Source organism: Tetrao urogallus (assembly GCF_951394365.1).
Source record: "Tetrao urogallus genome assembly, chromosome: 1".
Classification (NCBI taxonomy): domain Eukaryota; kingdom Metazoa; phylum Chordata; class Aves; order Galliformes; family Phasianidae; genus Tetrao; species Tetrao urogallus.
Genome location: NC_136813.1, coordinates 130,280,351 through 130,307,126, shown reverse-complemented (window position 1 = coordinate 130,307,126; position 26,776 = coordinate 130,280,351). Strand labels below are relative to the sequence as shown.

The window sequence follows — 26,776 nt, the reverse complement described above, 5'->3', positions numbered from 1 at the left end:
TTAGTAGTACCATACGTACACAAACAGAGATGCAGGTTCCAGTTTGCCACCACGTTTGGAAAACAGGGGAACAGTGCAGTAACCTGAAAAAATAACGACACTTGGTTACAGTTGTGCTTTATGATCTACTGTGCAAATGTAACATAGCAATGAACCTCAGAATAAGTCATTAAAATAAAGTGAAATGATACAGAACCAAACCCCCATTTCTACGGTTTTCTCTTCTACATATACAACATTTTGAATCTGGCACGTCAGGACACAGAGTAAAAGACTAAGTATAGAATCTTTTAGGATCTTCTCAGTTTTTTGAGGTGAAGACTGGACAAAAAAAAGCAGCAAAACTTTAAATATGAATAAAGCGTGCATTCTAATATTCAAGGAACTATACTTCATGCATTCTTTTTATTGCAAATTAAACAACTTCTGAATCAATAGTGATAGTGCTTTAGGGAAAAGAGTGGTGTTACAGCAATAATACACTGCCAGCTAAGGCAAAAAAAAAAAAAAAAAAAAAGTGTGGCATAAGATCTTCTATCACGAAATCTTAAGTCTGTTAAGAATTGCCTTCTGTATATGAGTAATTCCCAGTATCAGAGGTAAGGCATCCCCCAGAAACTGTGTGTTTGTCATTTAAAGAAGGTCTTGTTCTTAACTTGAAGATTATCTTACCTGCTCTGAAAACAAAAAAACACCCTCCTCCAAAGCCAAAGCCTACATTCATAAGAATGTAACATATATTATTTCATAGAAATGTCACATCAGTTAAAAAATGTTCTGTTTTTTTTCTGTGTCTACACAACTGCAGTCATTTAAATATCTGTTGTCACTAAAAGTTCAGTTGAGAACTGCAATTCTCAAAACTCTTCTTTGCTTGTGTCTGGACATGGACACAATCTTCAGGACCTTCCTTTGGGTTTGGATTTTCTTGATTCTTTTATTCAGTGTTAAAGTTCACTTTACACTTAAGGCTCAGCTTCTGAGCAACAGATATTAAAAATGAACCTTGTAAACATGCATTTGTGATCAAGTAAAATTCTGTTATTGAAATGACTCCAATTTGTATGAAATCATCAACTGTTAACTGATGCAGTGATAGCTAGCTAGGATGTGGGACAATTAAATTCCTGTCTTACACTGGACTGAGACAAAGGGGTTATAACCCAGGAGTCACCCCTCTAGCCTTTAACCTCCCAGCTAGAGGGACATTCCCATCTTCAGTCCCTCTAAGTACTAAATCACTGCATGAAAAATTGCATACAGATACAGGTGGGCAGCAAGTCTCCTTACCCAGTGCAACCTGTAGCTGTGTGGTGAAGCTGCCACTGAGAAGTTACACATTGAATGATTCTACTAAAATAAATAAATGAATTTATTTGATTTTAATATTAACGATTTAGACATAGCCTTGCTAACAAGCTTTACTAAGCTTTATTAAAAAAAAAGGCACAGTGTCCACTGCCAGCTCCACTTTTTGCCTTCATGTCTTCATTTACTAACAAAAGTTGATTCTGTCTGCTTTGTCAGAAATACATTTGGAAATCCAGTACAGTAAACAGTCATTTTACATAAGCCTTTCTTCTTGGCCTACTGACTTCTGTGTCTGTTTTTTATGTGCAGCCTATCAATCACGTAAGATTCCAGGAACTAAACTGGTACAAGAGAAGAAACACTATTAAGAAAAATACTACATACATTTTGCTTAATATATATTCTTCATTCTGCACTCTGAAAAGTTATGGGCAGATAACTTGAGGGGTTCATGACTTTTTTGCTTTGTTTTAATTTGGCTAACTGGGGTTTGGAGCTTGAGTAGAAAATGCAGAGTTCTGACTAATTGCTCTTACTTTTTTTTCTATCAGAAAATTTAAAACACTATCTGAAGAATTTCTGTTTTGAAATGAATGTTTTAATAGGAATTATTAACAGTCGTTAATAGTGTCTTGATTTCTACACTGTAGACTAATTCAGAGTCTACTAATTCAGTTCAGAGTCTATACTAATACAGAGTTCAACTTTTAACCTAGTGTTACTCAGTTCTCTAGGAAATACACATAATGCTGTGCTGCATCAATACTACAGTAATGATAAAAGCATGGATTGTTGTAGATAACTTTGGAGTGTTACTGGTGACTCACTTAAAAAGATGTTACCTTTACTCAGACTCAGCAGTGGTAAAGTGTATTGACCAAGGAAATCATTTGCAATCAGAGAGATCTCATCTTGTACACAGAAGCGAATCAGTGCTAGTTCTGGAACTTGGACGGTAAAAGAGAAAGTTTCATCCCATCTAGGACTCAAAGCTAATGAAAAGAGAAAATATATAGTATCAAAATACCATTTATTATATTTAATATCTGAGTTGTGCCTGCTATCAGTAGTCCTTACTGGTAAAATTCTTTCTTTTTCTCTAGATTTTTGTGCCAATTTAAATTAATGACAGGACTCCAACTGACTGCAGTGATATAGGTCACATCTTTTGTATGGATTATGAAATAAAAACTGTGACAAGGGAGTGCTCAAGATGAAGCAGACAGTCTACGATTTGCCTACAGTATGCATATCATCCCCTTCTATGGATTTGTCATATATTGGGTATATAACAGTGTCAATCAAGCACCTAAGAAAGTTGTTGTTGTCTCTTCAAAAAGAGCAAAATGGGACAGTGATATCCAGGTTCAGATTTTCTGATCAACTTAAACTTTCCAACATTCATTCCAATTTCATGTTTTTCCCAAGGTTTCTCTTTTTACAGTTTTGGAAATGAGGCAGGAGCTGAATAAATTTTGGTGGAAAAGTGATCATGTGACTAAAAGCAAAATACAGAAGGGAATGTAGAACAGAAGAGGTGGTGTTTGCCCTGTTCAATATTTATACAGAGAGAAAAGGAATGTAGAGGCTATCTACAAAAATGAGAAAGGAAAAATAGAAGAGAGTGGCAGAGAAGAGATCACAGAGAACCTTTAAGCTGAGGTGTTAAGAATAGGATAGGATAAAGATAAGGGAGTGCTTGAAGACAAATACAGAGAGTACACACTATCTGTCCAGCAATTAAGGGACATAGCCTGCTAGAAACCTCATATGAGTTAAATGATGAAGCTGAAGACATTTCTTCCCAAAAGGTTCCAAGAATTTACATGAGTGTGCTGGTTTGCGCTCATATAGATTTCATTTTCTTCATAGAAACTCGTATGTTGGATTTGTGACCCAAACCGTGTTGATGACACACTGGTGTTTCTGTTGTTGCTGAGGAGTGCTTACACAGAATCAAGGATGTTTTTGTTTCTCACATTGCCCCACCATCAAGGAGATTGGGAGTGAAAAAGAGGTTGGGAGGGGACACAGCCAGGATACATGACCCAAAGTAACCAAAGGAATATCCCATAGCACATGATGTTGTACTGAAGTTGAATTAAGTAACCCCAAGATTGCATAAAGAAGCAGGAAGGGGCAGGACATTCAGAGTTATGGCATTTGTCTTCCCAAATAACTGTCATGAATGTTGAAACCCTGCTTTCCTGGAAACAGCTTGCTAACAGGAATCTGCCTGCTAATGGAAAGGACTGAATGAATTTCTTTATCAGTTTTGCTTGAGCGCACAGCCTTGCTTTACCTATCAAACTATTTCAACCCACAAATTTTACCTCTCCAATTTTTTCTCACATTCCACTGTGTGCAAGGAGAGGGGAAGGTGAGAAAGCAGCTGTGTGGTGCTTAGCTGCCTCCTGGGGCTGAACCACAACAGTGAGTAAACACCAGGCATTGTCCGTCTTCCCTCAAGAGAGTGCTACTGTCAGAGTTTATCCTTCCTTAATCTGCAATTCAGTGAAAATGGCACATAGTTTAAACTTCTGCTAGAGATTTTTTTACCAGAAGACCCTACTCTAGACAGAAATAATTGCAGCCTCTGCAAGTACATAGCAGCTTCTTGGGAAGGAAAGATGGCCATTCCATATAAAATATTATTGTCTTGTTCATGGTTAAGAGACTAAGACTGATGCTCACCATTGCTTTTTATGACACTAGATTTTCTTTTTGCTTGATCTTCTGGCACACCATAAATTTCTATCTGCACTAAAGGGTCAGCTTTGTTACTCTTCGACAGGTTACTGGGTGGTAACTGATGACCACTGATGAGCTGGAAAATTAAAGTTGTAATGAATTGAAATGACTGTAAGAACTGACTTTACATAATAGCTGTATAGTAGCCATCGTAGCAAAAATGATTCCATAAGAAACTACACTTACCAGCCATAAAGGAGCTGTTACCAAAATACCCATTAAACACAATGAAATAAGTTAAGAATATGATGCTTCCCATTTAATTTAATTCTTGGCTAATTTGATATCATTATGCTTTATATAATGATTTCAGATTTAAGCTTTTTTTATTTATACTTCTCATAAAAATGTTGGAGAAATCAATCTGATTATTGTTGCTTTATCTGAGACCAAGCCCATAATTTTCTCTCAAAGCTGTGCCTACTAGACCAGCAGTAACACTAAGGGTGACACCAGCACAAGTGTTGTAGGGTATGTAGAGTGTGTTCCTATTCTTTCACAGGAACATATAAAAACTCACCCTTTAGCAGACTCCTGGATGTTATTATGCTTAATTTAGTTAGCTACCTGGAAATTTTGCCTCAGACTGACTGATAATCTGGCACCCAGCCTAAGAAAGGATTTATGAAAGTCACAACTTTTCCTACTATTTGTATCTCAGGACACCAAGGAGAGAATATCTGTAAAGTATCTGCTTTTTAGCAGTTAATGCTGGAGTGTATCGAGAGAGATACAAACCTGCAAACCTAGGTGAGAGACATGACGCTTATGGTCATGTTGGTTGGTTGGTTGGTTATGGTTAAGATCTCAGGAGAAAACTTCAAAACTCGTGATACAGATTCTTACTCCCGTGTCACTCACCGAAAAGTCAAAAAGCACAGACCGTGCATTTTGCTTAGGTACTTTCAGTAACACCTTGATCCAAGAAAAGTTCTGCCTGAAACACTGACTGGCAGTTGCTTAGCAGACGCAGGTATTGGCAGTTTCCTTCCTAAAGAATTACCCTCATTAAAAAGCTTTGTACAATTCAAGCATGGACATTTAGACTGCTCAGTTAGAATGAGGGGAGGGCCTTCGGCACGTCCTGAACATCCTTACTAAAATCCAGCTGCACTGCTTCCCACTCAACCTATGTCTCTGACAGGGAGGAAAAAAAAGGTGCTGATTAGAGCCTCCTATCACTCAAATCCTAAAACTTATTCCACCTGTGAGATCCAAGGTGAAACAGACATACAGAGGGAATAGAAAACAGCATGGTAGGCTTAGAAATTTCTGTATAAAACACCTTGTACATTTGTATTTCTTCTTCAATAGCTATATACAATCTTTCTCCTAATGGCAACTGTAGCACATCGGGTAAGAAAGTGTACTGAGTTAAATGAAATCAAGTTCTGTATGATTTTTGTCTTCACTTGTGTCTTCCAAATTTAATCAGTCAGCCTAACAGAGTTTTACCTCAGGTGTATTATACCTCTGCCCAAAAACTGTTATTTCTCAATTCATCAAGTAAATCTTTAGCAGAAACTGTTTTCCCTTTAACTGCTACTCCAGATATTTTTTTGTCTTCAACTACCATTTCCCATTTTTTGCTTCTCTGCAGGAGCTCCACAGCCCCACACACAGCTGGTGTAATGCTGTTGCTGCTGCTATCCAGTCTGTCATCCCAGTCTATGTCATCAGTCTAAAACCCTGCCTTTCTCTGTTCCAGCTCCTTCCGAACTCAGACATTTCCTTTCCATTGTCTGTCTCCTGGATTACAGTCAGGAAGTTTTCCTCATCTTAATTAACTCCAGCTTTATATAATCAAGGACTAAAGTAACAGATGTATACGCATGGGTGCTTCAAATCATCCAGTCATGTCTGTTTGTAATTGGTATGCTCGCAGTTAGGACACCAAAATGTTCTTGATTAGGTGCACACATTATGTAAGCATTTTATAATTGCTATTAGCTAATATTTTATCTCCGCTATTTATTTTTATGAAAGAAATATCAATTATACACTAATTTTATGCTAATTAAATAGCATTTATGCAAGTAGTATACTGTACAATCAGAAATAGCACATTTTCACTGGGAAAAGGTAGTTTTCCAACCAGCAAATAATTATAAAACATTTACTTGACCTCAAAAGAAGGAGTTTTATTTTTCATTATTTGTAAATCACATTTATTTAAAATATTTTTCAGAATTAAATCAGATTTGAATTTTGGAGAAGTAGAAATAATTCAAAGGCTTATTGGTTCATCTTCATTTCTACAGTTATTTATACTATTTTAAGATGATAAATAATATTTTATGTATGCATAAGAAGATAATGAAACTTAAATGAAGCATAAAGCTTGATAGCATATCTTAAAATATTTGCATTTGTCAAGTACAATTACTTTAGTGTATGCAGTATTGCTAATTCTTAAAGAAAATAATACAAATGTTGTACATTTGATTTTTGAAAGCTTTCAGAGCTCAGTATATACAGCCATAACTGGCATTCTTTGATCAACTACATTGTGTACATTGAGATTTCTGTACCGAACACTGTGGAAATCATGTATTTTCATAAATTCATCTACTCTGAACATCTAGATATTTTTAGTAAACATAAGTGATGTACAGATGGGAAACCATCCAAGCAGCAATAAAATTTATATGAGAGTAATGTGTTGGTAGAAACAACAATAAACTTTCCAACAACCGGGAGTGAGAGCGATATTAGAAAATAACAGATTATAAATTGGCCTGGAATGTGTAACAGTAGTTTGTTTTTATGTTTTATCAAGCAAATTACAATCAACTAAGCTTACCCTTATTGACAGAGATATTGGTTTACTATATCTTCCCACGTTGTGTGGGTTGAATGTTGAATTGCGATTTCTCAGGAATTCTGGTTTCAGAATGTATCCACAACCACCATTGTCTAAGAATTTCCCATTTTGCAGTTCCATTGGTATTCCTGGTGTCTGGAAGTTTAAGGCCACTGTAAAAACAGATAAATATGAATTTTAAAGAATAACCATTGATGTCATTTTATAAAGCAACCCTCTGACAATTAGACAAATCAAAAGCAAAAGAGATTTAAGACTGTATACCTTTTATTTCGTATGCAAGATACTGCTTCTTTTCTTAAGTATAGCAATATTCAATAGTGAATCATTAACATCCAGAAACAAAGTGCGCTGCAATGTGTTGTGCATTTACCCATTTCCTTCTACATTAAACCCTGAAGAATAAGACATTATTTCTTTTTTTTTTCACTCTACAAGGACTAAATTCACATGACAATGCCCAGCAATACACCATACTCTGAGCCTAATTGAGGAGTTCTTCCACATAGGACAAAACCATAGGATAATACTAACTTTAGCTGAGGAGCAGAATTCACCACCAAACCATATCACCCAGAAGAATCATAGAATCATAGAAGATCCTGAGTTTTGTTGGATGCACAATGACCATCAAGTCCAACTCCTGGCTCAACAGAGAACCACACAAAATTCAACCCCTTTGTCTGAGAACACTGTCCAAACACTTTGTTAACTCTGACAACTTGGGACCACGGCCATTGTTCTGAGGAGCCTGTTCCAGTGCCCTACCACCCAAGAAGATAAAGAAGCTTTATTTTAGTATTGGAATACTTAGTGAAAATATAAGTTATAAGATTATAGATTTAGAATCAATTTTCAAAATGTTCTTAAATCTTATGGAAGCAAACCCTTCAAGCGTAGTTTTCCAATGCTGATGATTTTTTGTTACTGCACACTCAACAGATTTTCCTTTTCTTGCCAGCTCAAAACATTTTTGGTTTGCTGCAGCAACAATAATGAAATAGCACACTTCTCATCAACATGATATTATAATTCATGAGATAAAACCAACACTGAAATAGTATATAGTATAGCATAGTATATAGTAATAGTAATGAATTTAATGATATTTTCCCCTATTACAGTACATTGGAGCTTCCTGTCACATTGAAAATAGAAAATGCACAAGTCAAATCAGCGAAGTGAGAACATGATATGTGTTAAATAGAAAATGATAAAAAGTCACTTAACTTGATGGGTTGGCAGGAAAAAAAAAAAGAAGAAAAAAAGACCGAGACAGTACAAGTGATTCCTAATAATAATTCAGAAAATGGACATTATTACATGTTCCTATGAGATAATATAAATCTTTTGAATAAACGAGTAACAAAATTCAGAAATTCTTATCTCCTGTGCAAGAAATTTGGCTCAGATTCACTGCAAAAATTATTTATTTCTTCACTGCTTTGATGAGCTTTTAAAAAACTTCTTTATTAAGCAACAGAGACAGCAATAGATCTGGAGAATGAGGCAGATGGTACTAAGGTTCTAATGTTTGCATTACACTCGGTTTTGATGTGGTTACTTCAGAAGAGCTCTAGCCTGGCCCAACAGAATCAGTCAGTGAATAGCTGGAGTATATTAGGTGCTCCCAGAGTGCATCCTCAGTTTCACCTGAAAGGAATCCCATCTGTGCTAGGTAAGATTGTTCTGCAAGAAATGCCATTATGTAGTAAGTAGGAACACCTGGAAATTTGCTTAAAAAACATCACCACAAACAATAGCAAAAAGAAAACACAACATGCACTCCTGTATTGAACTACATACTAACATAGGCCCTTGCATAGATTTGTGTCAATAAGCAAAGGATCTTAAAGCCTATTTTATCTCTGACAACAAAAACTAGACCTTAAAATGTTTTTATTGCTCATTGCGCTCCATAAACTTCTGTTTCCTTTTTTCAGTAGGGCAAGTATTCTCATGGTATAGTTTTGGCAGTGATTCACTATCTGCTTTTATGACTCGAAACTCCATCCAGAACAGACTCAAATGCAGTGCTGTGTGACCCTTGTTATATGGAAATGGTGGTATCAAATGTGTTGAGTTAAGCAGTGAGGTGAATTCTATAGAGGTGAAACCCTCACAGCTCTTTAAACCTACATCCAGGCATGATTTACAGATAACCCAAGATCTCTCAGTCCATAGGTAATTCCTAGGCCGTCATTTCAGAATAAACAATTTTAAAACTATGTCTAAAATCACGTAATTCAAACAGCTGTGGCTTCAAATAGAAGCAAATAAAATACACTTGTAGCTTCCACATGATGAAACAAATTACATGATTGCACATAATGAGACTGTTGCTATATTTGCAAGCTTCATAGGCTACTAAGCAGGAAAATCTGATTTAACAACAGAAACAAGCAAAGAAGAATACTTTACATTTTATCACATTAGGTAAATTACTTCACATAAGTGAAGGTCAATGTTATTATGGGATGATATCTTCAAACATCAACACTATATATTTACTCAATTTAATTTTACCTTAGAATAATTTAAAATATACTGAACACTAGTTTCAACCAGGATTTCCTTGTATTGAAACTTGAAACCTCATTCAGATAAGGGAATGAAAGATTTTGCATTATATTCTCTGAAATTCCTATCTCTACAACTGTTTGCAAGGTTCAGAGCTGCCAGGGGACTCCTCAGAAAATGCATTATGGTATACTGCTGATGCCCAGTTTTTCATTTCAATCAGATGCAGTTACAACCCTTGCACTTCTTGAGAAATGGCAAAGTTCATAAATTAAAGATTATGCTTTGCATTGCCTGGCAGTTTGGCCTTATGGCAACATCTTTCCACAAGGAAGATTGAATTTCTAACCAATGTTTCATCTCAGTTTTGCTGAATTCAAGAATAGAACTGGTGATAACATGTTCTGTACTTCTGTTTCATGAAACAGTCACAATTTTTAATGCATTTATTATGCAAAAAATGAAGCAACCTTTAATACAGAGAGGAATGCAAAGGATGTATTTCATCTTAAACTCCTGTATCGCAGTCAACTTAAGTCATTCCTAAAAGTAATTGCAGAACTAAACACAATATAAATATTCAAATACAGAACCTTCCATAAGTACTGCCATTCAAGACGTAATTAATTTTTAGACTAAAATGACAGCTTTTGAAAACCAAACAGAATACTAGTGTTCTTAGATTTCTAAGTTGCTGTGATTTGAAGGCAGTTCAGGAAAGCTGCATATCTTTCATGTGTGATGCTGTCTCTCAATTAACGTCCCTACTTTGACTTTTGACTTGTTATTTTTTTATTTTTCATTCTTCTCTTCGTGATCCTATTAGCTATGTTACAACCCTGAGGTTTACTATATTGTCTGCATTTAAAATGAGGGATTTTAAAATGGATAAGCATAAATTTATCACCAGTTTTCCCTAAAATAAGTTACTTAATTGTATTTTATGCCATTTAAAATCCATCTCAAAATCTCTGAATTCTATGCAAATTCCAAAAATATATGTGAAAAGCACTCAGTTCCTATCTCCATGGTTTACTTCACCCATTTGATTCTAAAGAGATAATTCACCACATTTTGATCAGTCTCAGTTCTTTCCAGTTGCCTATGCCCTTAAAATGGGCTGCTCACAGAAACTGCAATGCTTCAAGTGAAGACTCACTAATGGAAAGTATACCAGCAAAATTATCTTCTGTGCCTTAGATAACCAATGTGTAAAGTGAATTCTACAAAGCAGGAAATATTATAAAAACAGGACCAAATCCTAATCTGGATTATTTTGTTACTGGTTATGAGATGATCTATGTAACTGGATTTGAAGATACTGCATCTATTCTATGTTAACACTGTCAGATGGGCATTGACTGAGTATCCTTTCTTGTCATATATATGTCACAGCTGCACTCAATCCATTAAAGCCCAAATTTAAAGAAACATTTTCAGAAGTCCTTGCATGACTGTGTAGTCCATATTGTGTTTTTTTTTAGTGATGTGTCTTTTAAAAGGTTTCATCTACAGCCTGCGTAAACATGCTAACCAAATATGAGGACTCAAGATGTGAATGAAAAAGAGAGGACATTCAATCACTTGGAAATCAACTGAAAGTATTTGACCTAAGAATAAACCGTAACATGATGACAATTTGTCATCTGTTATATACATCAAGAAGCAAAGATTCATTTACCAAAAGCAGCATACATAGCACTCAGAACTTCATCAGTACTAATGAACCAAATAGATTCTATAAAACTAAAATACAATACTACTTTTATCATCTGAATGGTAAATATAACACTGATTTCTATCTTAGGTACAAAGAATATTTACCTTTTAGTAAATTGAAAGTATTATACAAACTAAAATGTATTCTGATGAAGCTCCAATAGGTACTATCATACTCTGAAAATCCTCTTCTTACAGCAGATGTACAGAATGTGTGCTATCTCCAAGAGGCCAAAACACATAAGCTGGGATAACGATGGAACATAGTGAATTTTAAAAATGTTTTCCATATGGGTCTTCGTGAGTAACTAAGAAAACATGCCAGAACTAAGACTGAAAAACTATGACACTTTTCAGGCTGCTGTGTGTCTGAATATTACCTGTTATTCTGGTCTTGCCTTGACATGTCCCTCTGATTCTCACTGCCATCCCTGGTTGCTTGTAAATTCAAGCTTGTACAAAAACCATCATAAGTCAGTCTTTTAAATATTCTCAACATCACCTTTGCCCTGAGAGTTGTTTTTTTTCAAATTTTTATGCTACTTCAGCCCTCTCACCAAGCCAGTGAATAAGTGTGATCCCAACAAAATTTCATGAACAAGGGCTAATTATCAACACAAAAAAGCACACTTCACTCATCAGTATTAATTCTGACAAACAAGCGGTGTCAGACTTTTTCTGACTAATGAATTTGCTTAAATTGTCATTTCTAGCCTTACTTATTGCTGATTCGTTTTGAAATCGATACTCTCAGTCCACAGAAACTCAATTTATGAATGGCTTACATCATGAGGTATTCTGCTGTAGTAAGAAGGATTACTCATCTGCAAACTGAGTGCTATTCATAACTGTGTGACACATCATGCACAGCGTATGCAGTCAGCCTATTCTTATTGTCTTTGGGCCAACTGAATACTACTGCTCTACAGACATTATTAACAGAAATGTTAAGAATTCAGTCATTCTAGTGTTCATAATTGCTGACAATGTTCCTACTTAATTACAGGTATCTCTACTGGAAAATAGATGTCAGATGATTAAAAACCATCCACTATCCATTACACAAGAATTTCTACAACTGATTTCAATTAGAGATCCTTTCTTGTGAGGTTCTCATGGGAAAAGTACCTAAAGCATTTCTGATAAACTATCATATCTAAAATCTAAATTGTTTTTTGTTATTTAATTAATATGTCAGATTGAAAGTTACACTGCAGTGTAAGTCTCGGCATCTTTTGGTTGTCACTGCAATTACTTCAAACATGAAATAGATATTTTTTGAAAATATTTTCTTAGTTTGCTTGCCTTGTGTTTCCTGACAGAGCACAGGATATAATCTGCTTCACTTTCCTGTTTCAGCCTGGCTTTCTAACACAACATTTAGAACAAGGTCAACAAGAAGTTCAGAGACAATTGTGCCCGTGTAGTTTCTTCTGTATTTCTTTTACAATGACTAAATGTCAGGTAAGTTATTTAGTGTTCTATTAGCTGTCTGCAGTTCTGGATTTAGTGAAAAAACGTTATTTTCATGATTACTGTCAACAAAACGCTGACAAAATGAAATTTCAATGTTTCTTTTGTTTAAAGTTACAGCTTTTATTGCCCACAAAACTAAACAATCACAAAAATCTACCACGACTGTCAAAAAGAAGCGAGCTCCAGAGTAACCAAGACCTTTGTCATAAACTTGGCGGTTAGTGATGTTCCTGCAAGAGGAATATGAAAGCTTTATTCAAGACACCTCCTAGCCCCTGGATCTTTCCAACAGAAAGGCAAGTGTATTGAAATAGTTCAATTTATCTGGAGATATTATCCCACCTAACTTAGAGGAATTAGCTTCTTCACTAGAGCCAGTGAGAATACAGTCAATGAACTTGAGGAGTAGCCTAAGCAAAAGTGGGTCCATTATTCAGTATGAGACTAATCATATCCCTGGAGTCCTATAATCCTACTGTCCCATCGAGTTGGAGACATCTGGGAGCAAACAGTAAGATGTGAAAAAGCTGTTTTTATTGAGTTTCATAAAGCATTACAGACGTGACCGATTACATTTATGGATTTTTTTCAACAACATGACTTTGTTAATAACATATGCTTCTTTTTTTTTGGCATCATACTATTACCTTTTCAGAATGTACAACACAATTGAGTAGGATTTAAGTCATTTATGCAAGATTTAGTTCCTAAAGATGAATTTTTGGACTGTTAAAAGCAAATCAGTAAAAAGGTAATAATATAGATATATCCTTTTTGTGAGACAGAAGCTGAACTATGACAACTACTCCTGTCCTTGAAAGCTCAAGTAAAATTGAGTGGGCAATGAACAGATGCTTTTTTATGCTTTCTTCACTCATTCTTTCAAGGCATTATTTGTGTTGTGAGCTAGCAGGAAATCTTTCCTGTCTTCCTTATAGCATACTGTCCATGACTGTGAGGTAAGGCCACAGCAAGCCCAAATACAGAATGAGCTCCAGACCAAAAGAACACCTGCGCAGAACAGCCTGAGTGTGTTTTTGTCATGAGATGTAATGATATACCAGATTTATAGCCTGGTTTTGAGAAGACCTCTTTCAATCTTGGTATAAAATCTCTAATCATTCTGCAAATACATCTGAGTTTCTGTTACGTGGCTGGTTTCTACAGAAGTCACTCCAAAAGTAATGGAAACTACAACAGACACAAAGATCAAAATAACACTATTTGAGAAAGCAAATTCTCAGCTAAGAAGCACTGTTTTTCAGCATTGTCATCACTATAAGCTATGCATTTTCACCAGTGATGAACAAGGGCCTGCATGCCGCTCTCATAAAAATCTGCATGGCTGTCTGGAAAGTGGCTTGCCTTTCATATCACTGTTGCCACTGCTGAAATGCACCACCCACCACCTCACTTTGCTCACATCCACTGTTTGGTCTCCATATAAGTTCAGCAAGCATCAATGAATGTCAGTGAGCTCCATTTTTTCTGCATGGAGGAATTCAGTTCCACACATTTGTTTCATCTGCAACTCTATGTCAGATGCCATTTTGACAGATGCTCCTCTGCTTCCATCTGTCACGTGGCAGAAAAATGCAGTGGATTATTGGCAGGAAGGTTCAATCTCTACTGCCATATATTCACCTCTGACATGGACCAACATAATAAAATAGGAGGTATTATTTTTGGAGCAGCCCTCACAGATGTCAAATAATCACGTATGAAATTCTGTGATGTATCTGTCTCCCTCATCTCATAGACACTGATTAGAGTTAAGTCTATCTATAATGTATGATGCAATGCATATTCTCAGTTTGTTTTAGACATACTATTAGCAGTTAGAAAAGACCTAATAGAAAACACACTTTCTCTGTTAGAAAAAAAATCCAGTAGAAATCATAAACAAGAATATAAAATTATCATACTGTAAAACAAACTATGTGTATGATTAAAAGAAAAAGTGATATTCCACCATCTTTTAATTGGGGGAACTTGTGTTTTTTCTTAAATTCTATTACATTACTTTAGAAATACCTTCACTAAATTTGACACTTCATCACTTATTCAGAAATACAGAGCATTCATTAAGATTGTGGAAATATCTAAACTTCCCAATATCAAACATAACCTGGTAAATTGATCTTAGGAAAAAAAAAAAAAAATCAGTTCTGTTCTCTCTAGTTTTGCTATTCGTCCACAGAGAAAAGAAAACATATTTTTGCTGCAAATATGCAAAAATTGAAAATTGAAAAGTAAATTAGTGAGCCTGCGTCTTGTGTTTTCCTTAGGAGGTTTTCCAAGATCTGCTTCACCTTTAAATTTTCAGTTATTTGCAGTCCTATCTAGCCCACACTGATGATCAGTTCCTGCTCAGCAAATGAAGTACAAGATCTACATAACTGATCTTCTTTTCCCTAGGTAGCATTAGAGTTAAAATTCAGAACTGCTTGGAGAGTTTTTTTCCACTTTTCATGCATTGTATTTTGTCATACTGTTCCACACAAAATTTAGCCACACAACAGATATGATAAAATTGCAAGGCTGCATTTCAGTTTCAAAAGCCAAAACAAAATTTTCAATTAAAAAGTTCCATTATACAAGTAGTGGTTCCTTCACAGTAGTGTATACATTTTTATGACTTCTTCAGAAAACATACGGTCTATGGTAGCTCTTCTAAAACAAAATCCTGAATCTGCCATACCCTGGCTATCTCATGTAACTAATGCTGACTTGGTCAGACCTGTAGATTGTTGTGATATATGGAAAAATGTTTTCTACTGTATATAAGGGATGTATTCAAAAGGATATTTAATTATTTCTCTCTTTATTTTTAACTGAGAATTTCTTTTTGTTTGTTTGGGTTGGGTTTGTGTGTGTGTGTGTGTGTGTGTGTGTGTGTGTGTGTGTGTGTTCGGGTTTTTTTGCTCTGTTTTCCTCACCCTTCCTAAAACAATTCATATCTGTTTATTTCAATAGCTATCCTGAATTTTCTTTCCATGCATAAATCTTTACTTTCCATTTTATTTAGTAAATAAAAAGGAGATAAAGATATGCCAAACCAGTTCTTTCCAGTGCTACACTGCAGTAGCATGCAAGAGGAATACTAATTTTTCCAAACCATAAAATGTTATTGTAGGTATTTTTCTCCCTAAGACCTCTTTGTTCACAAAACCTACCCTGTTCTTATGAGACCCAGTTTTCAGAGAATGGGCACTGAGTGCAGAGTGACATGGAAGAATGCTTTTGTGGGAACTCTTTTCACTGTCATTTTTAACTTGCCTTCCTCTGAAAATTAGGTTTACACAAATACAGAATTCTTATCTTCAGCCTCAGCAAATCTTGGGCTTGCTGAATTTTATCCTGGTTTAGTGGCATCTTCCAAGTTAATGTCCCAAACAGTTCAGAGAGAAAATTGCTGGCAAGGTACAGGAGAGAGCAATGTTTTGGGCCCATCAATAGGGGAAATGAAAGAATTACTCAGCTGTCATCATTTGTAAGATGCAGAGAGAGTCCTGGCAAGTAGTATTATATGTAGATTTGAACTACATATAATGAACCTAATATATTTATCTGTGCATCAAGAACAGATAGTAGAACTTAAAGATAAGGTAGAAGGGCAACCATTCAGGAGTGGGGATGGGATAAAGGAGCTGAGGAAGAGGAACAAGTGACGTAGGATAAATCTGAAAATCCCAGGGACTGTAGGGAACATTTCTGCACATGGAATGTAGACTGCAGTGGTAAGGAGCAGAGGGAATATGTGGGATTTTTGAAAACATGAAAATGAAGAAATCAAGAAATGTGAGTTAAATCGGAGAAAAAGCATCAGTAGAAGGTTCACTGAGTGGAGTTTTGAGAGCTACATTTTGGAATGCAGTCTTATTTCAGCCAAACAGTTATCTGAAACAGATTAGGGAATCAAGACGTGGTCTGGCATTGCTTGGAAATAATTCATGAGAAGACTTATTTGTAATCAGCCTATTCCCATGAGAAAAGCATTCCTTTAAATGAAGATGCAAGTGCTGTGACCAAGAGGGCAGATCTAACCATTTCCTGCATATTTTTAATTCTTCCAAGAAGGGGCCCAAAGCAAAAATCTTATGTTTAATGAATCCTCAAAATGATTTTGCATTTAAGTATACTCCAGCTTAATGTAGTCATTAATAAGTATTTAAGCCCTCTTTGAGACGTGAAAAATGGATATATTCTTTAAATAGATCATTATGGAAATGTAAATGGAAAAATAAAACAAACTGCTGTGTGATAAGCCCTTTAAAACTAAGGACTTCTGCCTAGTTCTTCCTCTAAGCATGAAACAAGCATACTGGTTCTTAATAGCAATGCAGACAATATGGAGAGAGCACAACCTCAAGTAAATAATCCCACAATAGCACAGCACAAGTTAAATGAGGATTAACCAATCAAGGCAGAATATCATCAAACGAATTTCAAATGGCATGGTAATGTTGAGATACTTCCAGCAAAAGCCTAACCCAGTATTAAATATGCACCATAAAAAATATTTATGAAAACACAGACACAAAATTTATACTGGCTAGTAATTTTTTACTCCCACAGTAGCTGTAAAACTATACCTCAATACAATAGTGAGGATGAGAAGCAGAAATTATAAGGAGAGAATTGTGAGGGGATCTGAGTGCATTTCAGTTGTTTCACTGAACAGCCAATACTGAGTGGGAAATTTCACACAGCCTCCCTAGTCACTGCTTCCCACATTACATCCTGATAGTACTGTGTAGTTTGGGTAGAGGGCTGGCAAACATTAACAAATTCAGGCCTGGGGCAGTCCTCCACTGCTTGTGGTCAGGGCCACAGCAATGGGAAGCCTTTTTCACATAAGTTCCTGAGCCTTAAAGGCAAAGTGAAAATCATATATTTCACAGTATGAGTGTGAATTGTAATGTAAGAAAGTGAGACCGTCTCTTTCACTTCTTGAAACTATGAAGTTTATGGCAAACTGCCCTACTCACTCCACAGTCTCCGTCAGCCGATTATGATATAGTCAGAATAAATGATAGAATACATATCCAGATGCAAAAATATTGCTTTTAAACTGAAGAATAAAATGATGAAGCAAGATTGTGCCTGAAGCCATTAAGAAGTGGAAAGTGCTTACAGGCTAAGAGATTTTTCAAAGCCTACTGAGAATAAAGTCATGCTTATCTTTAACACTTTCAAATTAAAAACTAACTTGAACTGAAGAGAAACCAAGGTTACTGTTATTTCATTGCTCAGGGTGCTAACTTGCTTTGAAATACACTGAAAAGAAAGACACTAAATCTGCTTTGATTGTATTAAGTCACTGTAGACGGCAGCAGCTGTGACTCAGCATCCAGATGATCAGGGGTATTTGACTGCATCTTTGCAGTAGCTATCATAATCTGGGAATTCTTGACAACAACATTAATTGTTGTGCACACATCTCCTGCATCAGCGCCACCCCAGTCACACACAGCCACTGAAAATCAAACTGATCCTCAGATGATGATTTAATTGCAGTGCTGATTCCTAGATCACATTTACATACTTTTCCATCCTCTCTTGTAATTCAGTGCTATAGGACAACTTCAGCAAAATACAAAAGCAATTGCATTCCTACAATGCCCACATTTAGTTAAACAGGCAGCTGCTTCTATTCTCTTGCTAAGTACAGAGTAGCTACAGGAAATGTTAGGCTCCAGTAGAAAAGGAAAATATATTACATTTCATTACATTACATTACATTACATTACATTACATTATATTATATTATATTATTTATTAAGAGAGAGATAAATAGAGGAAAGATAACAAGAAAAAAGAAGATTAAAAAAGCTACCTTTCCCACTTTCTGCTATAAAGATGCTCTAGTGATGCCTCAGCACAGCAGACAAATAACCATGGAGATCATTGGATTTGAATAACACAGAATACAAAAGGATGTAAGCTATTTTAATTTTCTTGAAAGGAAAATTGCAAAATTTTTGTTTCTGAAAGTACACTGTTTAATGCGTAGTATGCTCACTTTTAACTCTAAACCTAAGGTAACTTAGTTAACATAAATAATTTCAGCCAAAACAGGCAGGCAATAAAATATAAATTATTGCTTAGACTCTCCGTACAGACAGACACCAAGAAATATAACAGAATTATTAATTAAAAAAGGAAGTTGTACAAAGAAAGAGAAGAAAGTTATGTGTTAGCTGTGGAATGTTCTATATATACACTTTTGCTGCAATGTTTCAGAAGATTAAATCACACTTTTGTGTCGTTGTAGAGTTGGGAATAATACAAAATAAGGTTCAAAGTTTAATAATATCTTGTCCTTAATTCTTCTTTTTTCCTCAGTTTCTAATAGGGGAAAAAAAACACCACAATAGTTCAAAGCAATTAGTGAACTATAATAATTTGAGATGTTTGGGATATGCCTATAGCTATTTAGCAAAAATTTATTTCTGTAATTAGCTATGACTTAATTGTAATTAATTAGTAAATAATTTAAAATAATATTCCTTTTAGTTCTTTCTTATCAGAATTCCAAGATTCTGGGATATAAAAGTTACCTGAATATGTAGACTGTATGAGAAGTTTAGATAATGCAAAATTATGCCACTGAAGGAAATTATGAAACTTGTAGCTCACAAAAAGGTAGAACTTCTATATCTCTATAATCTCTGAAATTTTGAATGCAACAGTCAGTAAATATACATACCCATTTGGCAACCCACATTCCAGAACTCTTGAGGATTATAATTTGAAGAATCTGCTCTTGTTCCTTTTGGGTAGATTCTTGTAATGAAACGTGAAGTATGTGAAACAAACTGATTAGCTGAAAAACAGAATCATAAAACCTTAGTAAGGCACATTTAAAAAAAAATAGACATTTAAATAAATAATAAGATTTTAAGACAATTTCTATGCATGTTACATTACTAAATGTGACCGTTTGAAATATGATAAAAATCGTATTTTTAAATCTTAAAATGATCTTTGATAATATTTTTTCTAATATGCAGACTTTCTGAAGGTTCAATAACCAAAATCATTACTTCAGGGAAATCTTCTGTACCTGTTTATTTACTAAGTAGACAGTTTTTACACTAAACCTCTCATTTTCCCTGTAAAATAGGGAAGACACAAAACAAGAAATTGGCTAAAAAGCCCCGTTCATTCTTCAATTATTCTAGTGGAAACACATCTATCCTATCTTCAAATAACTTAAGCTTGATTTCTGCTTTGAGGCTTAGAAAAGTCAAATGAATCATCTCAAGACCTGTGAGTAGTACATTTCTAAAACACGCTTTATTATCTCCCATAAAGGCATAAACTACACAGACATGGAAAATCTAGAATTACATCTACCTATGCTATTCCAGTTAAGTGATTAAAAAGAAAGCTTTAAACTTCCAGGACCATCATTCTGATCCTTTCCATTCAACTTCTTTCCCCTTATTTTAGTTGAACTACTAGGTTGCTAGACAGACCGGCAAGGACTTTTAGTACGGACAGCTGGCAAAAGCCTACTTGCTTTAATGATGTTCAGCACCATTCACCTAACCAACCATTGAATCATCTCTGCCAAGAGTGGATGGCAGCTGGGCTGGACCTGAATGAATGGGCTGTGGCAGACTTCATTCTCATGGTCAGTGATCTCTGCTCTTAATACTCCCTGAAGGCTGTTGTCAGGCAGTTGGAGTTAAAACAGCAGAGACTATGTTGTTCTGGCTGCACCAAATGGAGATAATCTAGCATAGACTGTGTTTTCAGTAATCCACTTGGCCCATATGAAAGATGTGGTCCAAAGAACAGACTGTCTTCTATGAGTTTGTTCATTTCATGTGGATTCTCTCATTTGCAATCAGAGGTACTGATACTAAACTCCACTGAGAGCTACAGATTGTGTACAGAAAAAAGATCTGTTCCTTACATTTTCATGTAACTTTCAAATCATTTCATGTAGGAAAAAATGAACCAAAAGGTATTCATACATTTTGTATACCACATTAATATTTGTTCTTGTGAAGTTGCATGAAATTAGAATAATGCTGAATTTCAAACTGGCTCACAAAACCAAATGAAATATAAAAATGCAGTGAAAATGAGTTATTTCTAAAACAGTACTACAGAAACAGCCAAGTAAAATTGGACAACAGAAATTCTGTAAAGCTTTTTAACTCTCCCAATGCCTAAGCAATGAAACATAACAACACTGTAATTTTTCTGTTTAAATTAAAAGGAAATACCTGCATGTTTTACAAATTTTTGTGCTTTAACCTCTCCAATTGAATTGTTTTCATAACACTTCTGATGAGTTATTGAATGCTCAAAGCTTACAAACTTCTCAGATTTGGTATAAATCACAAGGTCCGACAACTCAATGGCAATCTTCATTTTCTTCGTCTAATAATCAGAGAATAAAATAATGTAAGAACACAAAAAATCACAGTACATATTACATTATTAAAAATTCAGAAGAACTTAACAAATAAGACATATGAAGTGTGGGAAAATGTATTGCATGTAACGTGTATTTGACCTTAACATATGATTTGTGATAGTAAAAGTTGATCCAGTCAAAGACAGTTAAGGTTATTGTCTTTGTGATAATCGCAGTAGATGTGGAAGGGATGCAGGGATACTTCCAGTGCTTCCTGGCATAATATTGGACAGCTTTAATATTTCCCTGCTTTTCAGACAAGTATATAAACTAAAGTCATTTTTCATGGCTCTTAACATTACTCACGTTAAATATATGTCCAACTTAAGTACATAAAATTACAGAAAAGATATACTGGTAGGAAGTACTTTGAGAAATAAAAAAGAGTAGAAGGTATTGTGCACACTGACAACTCAAACTCAACTACAAGAAACAGATAACAGGAGAATATTTTAACATGTCAAACAAATCAGTCAAAGATATACTCCTCCATGAACTGCTCTGATGATAAACTCTGTTCTTAATTAAGATTGAAATTTCTCTGGTCAGTCTTTATTTAGTCTCGTTCTATTACCAAAGCAAGCAAAAGCAAACGCTTGTGTACAGTGAAAGTGAGTGGAAATTTTACCAGCCTATTATCTCTTAAACTGAGGTACTATATGACCTCTTCATTTAACTTAACACAGAGGTATGAGCTAATCAGGCTAGTATCCAGAAAGAGCTGACAATGTCAATAAAGTTTACATTCCATTAAAACTTCTGAAAGTAAATTCCCATCTGACATAAACTATGCAAAATTTAAGTGCATTATTTATTCTGGAGATATGTCCCATGAGGAGAAACGGGAGTCTATTGGCATAGAGTTAAATAATAGAACTCTCTCAAAGTGAAAGGAAGTGATGAAGTCAAATACAACAACGTCACCAGGGTACCTCAACTGTGGATTTGAATGTTCTCCTGCCCTCCTAACAGAACAGTAGGGTTGGATCACAGAATAAATACTCCCAATCCATAGTGCAGGACCCCAGAAGCAATAATCTCTTCTGCATGTGAAATGCGACCAGACAACTCTTGTTGCAATTGAACCAGATGCACATGATATATGTTCTGGTCTGTAACATGATGTCATAAATATGTATGACCCTATTATTTGAAGTTTTTCTTCACCTATCCCATCCTTCCTCAGAATTTTGCCTTGGTATCCCTTCTTATCAGGTGGAAAGAGAAAGAACTAAAGATCTTGAACTTCAAATCACTGAGAGAAAAAAAAGACACTGAGGAACTTACTGTGTCTCAGCAAAAATGTGGAGTCCTGAGGAGCAGTCTGTATACATTCATACAATCACAGTGTGATGTGCAAAATTGTCTAGATACTGGGTGCATCCTGCCTACTTTAAATGCTGAAGAAAGTAGTTTGAAATCAATGGATTTCTGGATTTCCACGTTAAGAGAGCTACTGTTCAATTAACAAAACGTTCAATTTGACAATCGAAAAGAAAATGACATCTAATTTTCATAGAGACTCTTTCAGAAGTAGTATTTAATATTATGTCTTTACATAATAAGTGCTGCAACAACTTTTCTATAATAAATGCTTTAGAATATACTAGTGCAACCAGAAGTCTACAATTGATTTAATCTGTAAATTAATAACAAAGGATCTCTCCAAAACAGACTGTAAGACCATAGAATGGAATGGATATAAAACTGTCCTTCATCATCAGGAACCACTATTAGCATCCTTCATGCATAGCTCCAGAAAGGCTTTGGGATTAACAAAGCAGCTGAACCTACTGTGTCACTGATCACCACAGGCAAGCATTAGATTCGAAAGTGAAAAATGCAAGTGCAATTCAGGATGGGAGCACAGGGAAGATCTTTTTTAGTTGGATACTAAAACATGGTCCAGTTTGGAATGTATTCAGGAAAATATCCTTCAAAATATATTTTTCTAAGTAATAATAAAGCCTAAATAAGCCTAAATATAGTCTGTATTTTGAAATAGCGTATTTCTTCTTTTCATAGAAAGGCTGACAGAGAGATACGTGTTTTCTAAATTCAGCTGTTGCATAAGTTTTTACCTTTGCCTTTTTTCGAGGTGGAGGTGAAGATCGAACTTCAGATTTTCTTTTTGAGGATTTACTTTTTGGGTAAATAGGGGCTTTTTCATCAGTCTCCTCGTCACTTGATGTAATTTCCTCTTCAGATACTTCCCCTGTTTCACCATGACTGTCCTGACCTTTCCTGAGCATAGTTTCTTCAATTGTTCCACTTTTCTTATTTTTTACCAATATTTTGAATTTTAATGCCTGTAGATAAAAAGTTGAGCAGTAATAACTAAAATTATGTATGTACTAATTGTAGAACTTCATATTTAGATGATGCTTAATGCATTTTCTTAGCTATTCGTGAAGTATAATGAAGTGAGGGAGCACAATATAGTGAATGTAAGTATCAGTGATACAGATTTCAAAAGTGAGTAAAACAAGCAGAAACAGAGACTGGAGATCAAAGTATGGAACAGAATGTGTATACCTAACAATTCAACAGGAAAAACAGAAAGCTCTGCAATACATAGATGCAGATATGAGCAGGATGGAGGAAGATAAGTAAGACTGAAGATAAGGACAACAGGACGAGGGGAAATGGCCTGAAGTTACATCAGGGTAAGTTTAGGTTGGATATCAGGAAAAACTCTTTTACGGAATAGGCTATTAATCACTGAAATAGGCTCCCCAGAGAGGTGGTTGAGTCACCATTCCTGGATGTGTTTTAAAACCATTTGGATGTGGTGCTCAGGGACATGATTTAGTGGAGGGTTTTTAGAGTTAGGGTAAATTTGGTTGTGTTGAAGTTGGACTTGAAGATCTTAAGATCTGAAGATCTTTTCCAAGCTGACTAATTCTATTATTCTAAGGAAGTGTCAGAGGTGATGGCCAGGTAAGATGTAGGAAATACATTATTTACTAAGCTTGAATATGTTTTTATATGTAGACTTGCAGCCAATCATCTGATGCTCATTTGAAGCTGTTTTTTTGCCTAACCGCTAAAAAAACTTGTTTGATTAGTGCACTGGTGCATACTTCTGTGGTATATCAAATCAAAACTTCTGTTATTATGTTATTATTATCAAGAACACTGTGTACCCTAGAGCTGAGCTTACCTATATGTGGAAATTAATGGACTTTGATAATTTGTTAACTAAACAGTTTTTCTATTTTATGGGTCATATATAAATGCACATTTCATATGGAGTGAAAGGACTATCCCTTTATGTAGAGAAAATAAAGATCTCTATACATACAGTTCCAATACATAAAAGAACATTCATAATCAGTAGCTCCACCACCTATGAATGATGGTTTTAGAGATTACTAACTTGAAAGCAGAATTTTTCTACTCAGTAACAGAACCTTACATAATATTTTAAAACACTACATAAATCCTTATGAATTTTAGTAGGTTTAATAATGAAGATATTTCTTGTTTTTCTCTATACACTTTTGCTATGATGTTGTACAGCATTTTTTTTAATCAAATGAGTACCCAGTTATATATATAGGAAAAAATTCTGCAATGAAATGAGAAGCTATCTCATAATATGTAGTGCTCAAATTCATGATTTTTTGGGGGGAGTAGGGGGAGGGAGAAAGGAAAATAAAGAGAAAAAGTAAACAAACCACAGCAATATTACATATAAGTAATTTAAGAAAGGTAAAACATTGTCTTATTAAACTGCTACAAAGAACATTTGCATTGATACTTATATGCTTTCATTAACTAAAGGTTTGAAAGAAATTTAGAATAATTCAAATGAATTATCTAGTAAATTTTTACTGACTGTATAACAAACAAGGTATTTTTTCACTGGTAAGATCCTTTCTTCTGTAACAAAGGACTAAGGAAAAAGTTCATAAAAATTATCATTTCCAATAAATGCCTTTCCTCTATGCCTCTAATACAAGTATGAATTTCACTTATGAAATAATCTTCACAGAGGAATAGCTATTATATAGTGGACATAACACTGACACTGTTACTGTCAGTGAATAATAAAATTTAGGTTCTTGGATAGTAGTCCACAAAAATATTCCTCATGATTCATATGCAATAGTGAAGGGGAAGGTTATAGTACAGGGGGAGTTAACAAGAAGCAATTACTTCACATTAAATAAAGCATAACTGAACTTTTATATGTAGCAGATAATGCATTATAAATTATCCACTCAATCAATATGAAAAATAGGAACGACAGAAATATATATATATAACTAAATCTATATAACAGATACTACATATATATTCCATTTATTTGAATTGTAATCTTCCTTGCTGATATTATTACTTCAGATTTGGTATTATTAGTATGTCAGTATAGAAGTGAAATGATATATCCTATAGCTAATATTCATCAATGTCATGCTAGTGTAAGGTTTGATTAGTCTGTCTGTATGGGTGATTCAGAATAAGGATGCAATTTAACACTTCCTTCATTTCTTACTGATACACCCATTCTTTTTCTGTGCTATTTTTAGAAGAGATTTAATGTGAGTACTCATATTTTTTACAGTTCAGAATTTTCCTTCCTATCTTTATCTACTGCAATATTGAAAAGCAGTTCTGTCCCCGATTGGTCTAATGTTTTCATGTTCATAGTTAAGACTTACTTCTACAAATCACAAAAGACCAGATATGCAAGAGGAAGAAAACCTTTTCTTGGACATATTGCATGTAAATTTGCTTTAAGTAAAGAAAGGCCATAATTTGTTTCACTGTACAAAAAGAGGCCATAAAATTTAAAGGCATTTCTAAGTTGGTCTACTTATTATTACAGGAAAGTGGTAAACATCCTCAGGTAGGAAAAACTTTTTTTTTTTTTACTATAAAAATAACAATTAAAAATCATTACATTCTTTTAAAAAACAGTTACAGAAAATGCTGTAGTAAAAAGAGATTTTTTTAATCTTGGGCCATAAGCAGATTCCAATAAAAGTTAACCTGAATCACTGAAAATGAACTGTGAACTGAAAAAGACACGTCACACATTTTAAGTTTGAGCTTCAAACAGATCTTCAAAAGTACTCATAACAAATGTATGGTTACAAAATCTGTGACTGTGAAATTTGAGTTCTTTAACTGACAATCAGTTGTGCTAAACATTTGAGATTTTTTGTACAAACGTGTCTAAATCTTCTAAGCAAATAATGAGCTGAAAGTCTGAACATCCACTATTGTTTCATTTTTTAAAATTTAAACATAAAATACAAATTGTTTTAAAAATATACCTTTATTATTTATGAATTTATAAAGTGCAAACATATTTAAAAATGTGAACATGTAAAGCATAGTATATCTTCCCTGGATAATAATGGTCATAGAATCATAGAATCATGGAATGGCCTGGGGGATTGAAACTCGATGATCATTGTGGTCCTTTTCAACGCCCCAACTGCTGGACCAGGCAGCCCAGAGCCACATCCAGCCTGGCTTGGATGCCTCTAGGGATGGGGCATCCACAACCTCTCTGGTCAACCTGTTTCAGTGTGTCACCACCCTCTGAGTGAAAAACTGCCTCCTAATATCTAAACTAAATCTTTTCTGTCTCAGTTTAAAACCATTCCCCATTGTCCTAACACTATCCACCCTTGTAAACAGACATCCCCACTCCTGTTGATACGCTCCCTTCAAGGCCTGGAAGGCCACAATGAGGTCTTCCTGGAGCATTATCAAGTCATTTG

General features: G+C 34.9%; 1 protein-coding gene across 1 annotated transcript in view; it reads right to left on the bottom strand.

Moving 5' to 3' along the window:
* Positions 1-26,776, bottom strand: part of PLCZ1 (phospholipase C zeta 1) — a gene marked incomplete at both ends in the record, with an annotated part of 45,262 nt that continues 18,486 nt past the window's right edge. The window contains 7 exons of the mRNA XM_079550807.1: positions 1-83; positions 2,154-2,303; positions 4,006-4,138; positions 6,866-7,038; positions 19,314-19,430; positions 20,845-21,001; positions 23,120-23,347. Coding sequence (XP_079406933.1) covers positions 1-83; positions 2,154-2,303; positions 4,006-4,138; positions 6,866-7,038; positions 19,314-19,430; positions 20,845-21,001; positions 23,120-23,347 — 1,041 coding nt within the window. The remainder of the gene's footprint in view (positions 84-2,153; positions 2,304-4,005; positions 4,139-6,865; positions 7,039-19,313; positions 19,431-20,844; positions 21,002-23,119; positions 23,348-26,776) is intronic.